This window comes from Penaeus chinensis, chromosome 22 (assembly GCF_019202785.1).
Source record: "Penaeus chinensis breed Huanghai No. 1 chromosome 22, ASM1920278v2, whole genome shotgun sequence".
In the NCBI taxonomy this organism is placed as follows: Eukaryota; Metazoa; Arthropoda; class Malacostraca; order Decapoda; family Penaeidae; genus Penaeus; species Penaeus chinensis.
In genome coordinates, this window is record NC_061840.1 from 18,276,069 (window position 1) to 18,283,568 (window position 7,500).

General features: G+C 36.3%; 1 protein-coding gene across 1 annotated transcript in view; it reads right to left on the minus strand.

The window, feature by feature from the left end:
• The window catches only part of LOC125037028 (FGGY carbohydrate kinase domain-containing protein-like), a 12,676-nt gene that overhangs the window by 1,349 nt on the left and 3,827 nt on the right, over nucleotides 1-7,500 (minus strand). Inside the window, exons 4-11 of the mRNA XM_047629992.1 lie at nucleotides 6,578-6,659; nucleotides 4,859-5,008; nucleotides 4,318-4,448; nucleotides 3,617-3,793; nucleotides 2,517-2,709; nucleotides 1,226-1,376; nucleotides 687-761; nucleotides 208-328 (exon numbers count right to left, since the gene is read on the minus strand). Of these exons, the coding sequence (XP_047485948.1) occupies nucleotides 208-328; nucleotides 687-761; nucleotides 1,226-1,376; nucleotides 2,517-2,709; nucleotides 3,617-3,793; nucleotides 4,318-4,448; nucleotides 4,859-5,008; nucleotides 6,578-6,659 (1,080 nt within the window). The remainder of the gene's footprint in view (nucleotides 1-207; nucleotides 329-686; nucleotides 762-1,225; nucleotides 1,377-2,516; nucleotides 2,710-3,616; nucleotides 3,794-4,317; nucleotides 4,449-4,858; nucleotides 5,009-6,577; nucleotides 6,660-7,500) is intronic.

Here is a 7,500-nt window from a genome sequence, read left to right on the forward strand (position 1 = left end):
AAAAAGATATTCTTTTAAGTGTAACTTATACAAAATATAACAATTAGGCAGACTTATTTTTACAAACAATGACTTGACAAAACCAACTTGAAAGCAAATCAACCTGACCTGATATATATATCAACTAAGAAAATGTTACACAAAAAAATGAAATAAACTCTGCATAGAGAAAATAGACACATCTAAATGTGGAATTGTCCCCCATACCCAGTGCATCTGCATGGGTGCTGATAAAGAGCGGTGAATTGGAGAGCCCCCCACACATGAGGACTGACGTAATGACGTGGCCCGATGCTCGTAGTTGCTCTATAATGTGCCTCGTTCCATACTGTTTTGCAGTGAAACAGGAGTCATGCTGTTAGTCACAATTTCCTACCTCTAAAAACAACATGATGGATATGGTTTTATGTGTTAAGTCCCTCACTTGGTGATGGACATCCAAACCAGAATGTAATTTTTCATTCTAATAACCCTACAGTCAGTACTTCACAGTTCTACCGGATACTGACCTAAGAAAGTTTTAGCTCAATCTATTTCACACATAACTAATAATTAAAAGAAATGAAGCAGGTCAGAAAAATATGTTAGAAACACTGCTTTCAAATACTGCTTTTAAAATAACCAAGAAGCAGCTTAAAAAAAAGGAACTGCAACTCTAAAATACAAGTTGAAATATCAATACTTACAGATAGTGCTTGAATTGTGGCCAAGTAAAGCACAGCCAAGTTCCTTTCGCTCACATCTAGAGTCAAACCACACACCTAAAGGGAAGAGAAAAGAAAAAGGTTCATTCTAATTTCCACATTTTTAAGATTTAGGTTTAAATTTCAGATTAGCAAATACAAATAAGAGTAGAGGCATATAGCTCTTCATCTTTTCAGTCTACTAGCTGCAAATTTCTAAATATCAATATTAAAGTTTTATAAATGCATGTCCCTAACACTGAGTTCATATGAAAACTTTAGGACTTGATCATCATAATTGACAACAAATTATCCTTCATGAAACTCACATCAACACCCTTTGAATACAATTTTTTTCAGTCACTCCTGCAAGCCAATTCTGATTTACAAATGCCTGTGACTTCTCTCTCAATATAACTATAAAGCACAAACTAACCATTCACTCACAGTTGACAAGTTAACCATTCTGCTTTAGATTAACCCACAGCAAACCTATAGTCTTCCTGAATACCCTCTCAATACCCCATCCCCATTATACTTACCATGCCCATCATAGAAGGCTCTGCTAGAGGTGACCTATTCCCATGGAAGTCTGGATAGACATGCACATCTCTGGTGAGCAGAGAGGTGTGGGCGAGACCTTTCTCCTTCGCCATGACAGAAAGGATGCCCTCTAACCAGCCATACTTGTCGCTGGGGAAGAAAGGAATAAGAGAGTGAAAGTGCAGAGGCTTTGGGCCATATTGTGCAATATGTCTGAGAGAGAGAGAGAGAGAGAGAGAGAGAGAGAGAGAGAGAGAGAGAGAGAGAGAGAGAGAGAGAGAGAGAGAGAGAGAGAGAGAGAGAGAGAGAGAGAGAGAGAGAGGGATAGAGAGAGAAAGAGAGAGGGAGAGGGAGGGAGGGATAAGGGACGGATGGGCGTATTTGTGTATGCTAATGTTATTCTATTTATCTAATGTTATATTCTATATAACTTATATAATCCTATGTAATGTCACATGTATATGTTCCCACACACACACATGCATGTAAGCATATCCTTTGCTTTACCTGTTTATTCACCTCTCTTTGCCACAATAAACATTTCAATGTTGTGTTGTCTATCCCCTTCTGCAAGAGCTATGTATTGTTGCAACACTACCTTTCTTCACCACTGATTGTCACATGCTTAACCTATGATTTAAACCCATCTTTAGATCACTGAAGGAGATGACAAGGCAGACTCCCTGTCAAGAAGCAACATCTCGCTTTGAGGAGCAGCAGCACTCCATCATTACTCTTCAATAAAGGAGTCAAGACATGTTGGTTGTCTACCTTACACCCAAAGCTCACCACCCACCATACTCTTGAAGGGCCCATCATTCGATGTATCCGTTTGTGTGTGTGTGTGTGTGTGTATCTGTTTGTGTGTGTGTGTGTGTGTGTGTATCTGTTTGTGAGTGTGTATCTGTGTCTGTTTGTGTATGGGTCCGTGACTGTCTCTTTTCTATATTTGTTAGAACTATTCTGACTAACTATTATATGAACAAATATGGCACTTCCAGGAAATAAAATAAACTTAAAATAAAGCATTATAAATAAGCAAATATATATGGTTTCAGTCCTCTAACTGGACATTCCTTTTTCCATTAACTTTGTAAATTGAACCAGGCACTATACGAAATCAATCTCTGACTTGAAGAAAAGAGAAATATGAAAGATATAAAAAGCAAAGCAAAATCTGAAATATCTAATAAAAAAATGTAAAAAGGAAAAAAAGCAAGAGAAAAAAAAAAAAAAACTTAAGACTATGGAAACTCCAGCTTTCTTCTCAACTCCAAAGCAGTGCCATACCTCTGAGGGCACTTTCCTGAAGCTGGGTGGCTCTTGATGACATGATCGACAAGGGCACCAGTGGCACTCTGGCCTCCCTCATTGAGCCAGCAGCCAGGCACCATGGCACTCAAGTATGGTCCCCACACACCCGGCACAAAGATGGGCTGCTCGCTCACGCACATGTGGCAGGTGGATGTCCCGCAGATGAGACCTGGAAAGGAACTGTACTTAGTTTACAGTGTTTCTGAATGAAATAGAGGTAGAGGTTAGTTATATGCACAATTATAAGAGTAAACAAAAAATCAACAACTACATTAAATATTTCATCAAAACAAAAATGAAGGTTAAAAATAACAGAGGCACTACCACCACCAGCTGTGCTAAGGTTATCAAAATAGCTGTCATAATGCATCAATGTCTACACTACAAAATATTACTCTTGCACTCACAAGCAGTACATTGCAAAACATAAAGAAGGTTGATTTCCATTCTTGTCCTTTTTGTTTTGATGCTTTCATCATAACCATTTAGTATAAACAAGAGAAAATATAAATATGGTTAGTAACGAGATAATACCTTGAACTAAATAAAAAAAAATGATCAAGTAAACTGAAAACATGGGGCACAGGGAAAAGTTTTGTTAATTCCCACACAGAACTTCTAACACCGCGTGGTGAATTTGGAACCATACATCTACTCTTAGCCATAGGAATATCAAAAATCTAAAATATAATAATTTGTAAGATGACTCTCTCACTCACACCTCTCTCAATGTCACTCATAAAAATTCTTCTTCACTCAGCTTCACTCAGTCTACCTTGCCCTCACCCCCCTCCAAGGGTGACAACTTTTTTTTTTTTTTAATTACACCTATATAGATCCAGTTTTAAACTACACCTAAATATATCCAGTTACAGTTTTAAAATGCCCATAGATTTTTTTATTTTTTTATTTTTTTTTTTTACTTTTTGTTAGCTTGATTCACCTACCCACCCTTGTCCCCTTCCCCCCCTCCAATAAAAAGCTGAAATGACACTATTGTTCTCAACACCACTCATACAATTCTTTCTCACTCACACCTTTCTCAACACCACTCATAACAATTCCTCTTCTCATACCAAGTCTCCCAATCAAGTCCTCTTTGACTCTAGCTTGAGCAGACACCAGAGCCAGGCCTCCTGCATGTGCATCTATGAGGGAAGTAGCCACGTGAGTCGACTCTGACAGGCCCAACTGAGCGGCTGCCTCTGCCGACAGCTGCCCACAGTCTGTTCCTGGAGGAAGCACTTCCTGGCCTGAAATAGAAGATAGAGAATTTAGGAAAACACTTAACCAGAGCTGGGAAGTGCTACTCGTTCTCTTAGATATTAAAAATAATCATACACATAAAATTATAAAGCACAAAGTACCAATTCCTGTAACACTAGGAAAACAACTACAAAATTACTAGTAGCTCTTCAAATGGAACTGATAAAAAATACATAATGAAGACAAATCAGTACTTGGGGCATTTTTTCAACAGAACTTATGCATTCCTGGCATTATATCCTTCCACCAATATTCTCAGCGATACATGTACTGTTGGGTCTGTTTTCCTTGCAGTAATCTGTACTTTTCAAAATACAAATTTGTGTACAAGACAATTCTACAGGATTAATATGCCACAGTCACATCTAATAAAATCCACCTGCCATGACAATTAAAAACTAGAACACATTCTTCCACACCAGACACTAACATGGAAAAATAAAGCACTGGAAAAGGGAGAAAAAAAAAAAAAACTCTTCCAATGCCAAATTTACAATTTCACGAAACCTACCAATTTTACGCCAGCCATCCTCGGCCAAGTCTTCAAGGCCAACATCCTTAAAGAACCCACGATCCCATTCCTGGCTGATCCCGTCGCACTTGTATGTCCACTTGCACACGGTCGAGCACAAGGATCTGGAGAACAGTTTAAGGACAGAATCACAGAAGGAAAGAAAGAAAAAAATAAATTGAAGATAGTTTAACTACAGCATTTACTTTCAATGTAATATCACTGCCACATTAATAGATTCTGCTATGTCCTAATGTGGTTATGTTTCATTATAACTGGGAACACACTTTACAGTCCATTTGCCCACAGAATGGCACAGAAAATAAATAAATATATCCCCATCAAAATATGTACATCACAATATTAACTAAAACTACAGAAATGCATTTCTCCAAAGACCCCTCCCCCTCTCACACACACACACACACACACACACACACACACACACACACACACACACACACACACACACACACACACACACACACACACACACACACACACACACGCGCGCGCGAACTCAGGGTGACTTACCTAGACAGCCGCCCCTGTTGCCCTGAGCGTCAGAAAGTCTGGCAGGTCCAGGAAATGTGCCGCTCGTATCCAGGTTTCGTTGAGGTGCGTCTTCAGCCATATCAGCTTTGGGGTCTGCATTTCGAGGGACACTTTCCCCCCAACATACTTCAACACTCTGGAAAGGGAGCGTCACTCTTAGTGAGAAGCTTTTTGTTTCAGCACTTGATTTTGTTCCATCTTTATTCATTGTCCTTTTAAACTGCTGTTCTGTGAATTCCTACTATTTCTTTTAGAATCTGGTTTAATTTCATTTAAATCTTTTATTCTTTCACTATCTCTAGCATACTAATGTCTTTTTTATCTTCATTAAAAGCATTCCTACTCCAAAATTACTTTTAAAACCCAAAAATACCAACAAAATTTACTCTTATTACCTCTTTTCTCTAAAATACCAAAGAATCATGACATACTTTAAACACCTTTTCAAGATCACTCATACAATGCAATACAAATTTATCTAAAATCAATAAATACACAGAATAGGTCCTGGGTTTCCATTCCCTTTCAGAGCCTGTATGCACACATCATATAATGAAATTTATGCGACTCTATGCGTCTATGTTATAAAGGTCATATCTGATATCCTGAGCTTCTGAAAATTTTATAAAAAAAAAAAAAAAAAAAAAAATTGTTTCTTTTTATACTATGGTGCTAAATGCCTCCAAAAATACAAAGCAGAAAGGATTAGAAGAAAAAGACGACATGAGGAAAGAAAGGAAGAAAAAAATGAAGGAAATGGAGATGGAGAACAAGATGACAAGAAGAAGAAAGATGAGAAAAAAAAATAGAAAAAAAAAAAGGGGGAAAAAAGTAACATCTGCTTTTATTTCAGAATAAATTCCAACAGACAAGCATACTCAATAAAAGCATTAGCTAGACATCCTAAAACTTACCTTAACTAGTTTCTAAAATTAACAAATAAATAGCATCTCTTAAATTGAGGGAATATTTCAAACAAAGAAATATAATTTCTCTCTAATATACAAAACTGATATTAAAAAAAAAATGATTTTCTCTCTAATATACAAAACTGATATAAAAAAAAAAAAAAAATTTCTCTCTAAAACATAAAGAGGTGAGGAGGTGTCTCTCGGCTCCTTGTTAATTTTTCTTCATGCAAAGCCAACAACTAACACAGAATTTTAACTACAAGGCATTGAACACACAAGAAGTCAGTACTTATAGTCTTAGTGTGATTTGTATAATCTTCTAGTTCATACATATTAAAAATGAGAAGTTCAGTTGCAATAAAAATTATCAGAATTCGTTAATCTATTTTTCTTAACATCATTTTCATTCCTGAATAAAGGAAAACAAAATCCAGGAAGCAAATGTTCCTCTTGAAATGCTCATTCTTCCTCTTCTTATTAGTAAATAAAAAAAAAAAAAAACAGAATTGTCCCTTTTCATAATCTCAAACTGAGAGTATTTTTTTTATCATTATTATTATTTTTAGGAATGCAAATCTTTCTTTTAAATAATTAAAAAAAAAAAAAAAGAGTCACAGTAGGCTACTCATTCTCCATTTTCCCTAAAAAAAAAACTCAGGTACTCATTCTTTCAAGAACATCAATCTCCGACATAAAAAGCTCGGAAAAAGAAACACGCAAAGCTCTATCGTCAAACAAGAGCTTTCCAGAGACAGGGATAGACCTAAGCACAGACATACTTACGAAAGACTTACTCATGTCCGCCAGCGTTGATGCGGTCTGCCTGCTCCTTGGCCCGGTGGTCCATCCACATCACTATATTGAATCGGTCCTCCCCTGAGGTTATGCAACAATCACTTGATTAATTAGATTGCAAAATATGTGTGCAACCAACGAGGCACTGAAATACCTGTATCAGTTATAGTGTTTACTTTATATTTCATAACCTATTTGCCCCGGGTTTATATACTGTTCGTTGTAGTTTTTTTTGAGAATTTTGTTGCACACAGATATATTTTTTAATGAGTTTTGTTGCACACAGATATATCTTTAAAGATTTTCATTGCACACATGTATTTATTTGAGAATTTTGTTGCACACAGATGTATTTTTTGAAAATTTTGTTGCACAAAGATGTATTTTTTTGGAATTTTGTTGCACAGATGTATTCTCTGATATTTTTGTTGCACACAGATATATTTTTTGGGAAATTTGTTGCACACAGATGGCTCCACAAATGCTCAATCCCCAAGGAGTCAACCAGTAGGCCTAAATGATTGCATCTAATTTTCCCATTCCTAGAAATTATGGGATTAGTATTTTGTTTAATGCTATCAATATTGATACAGTTATCCTCATTACTGACATTATGATTATCATAATGTTATTAAAACACTAAGCATAATGAAAACGATAAGAATCTTCCTGCAAATCAAGGGAAAGGTTAAGCAAATGTGATACTTAGAACTTACAGTTAACTCCTCGGTGACTAAGCACTAAGCATCTTTGTGTAAAAAGAATTAATAAACTAAAATCACTGTAAAGATAATTTGCTGTGTAAATGATTTCATATCTCGACTGTCACTATTACAAGCGGTGTTTGATCTGTACGTGGAATCAAAACGACAAAATCTGAATGACTAAGAAAGAAAGAAGAAAGAAAGAAAGAAAGAAAGAA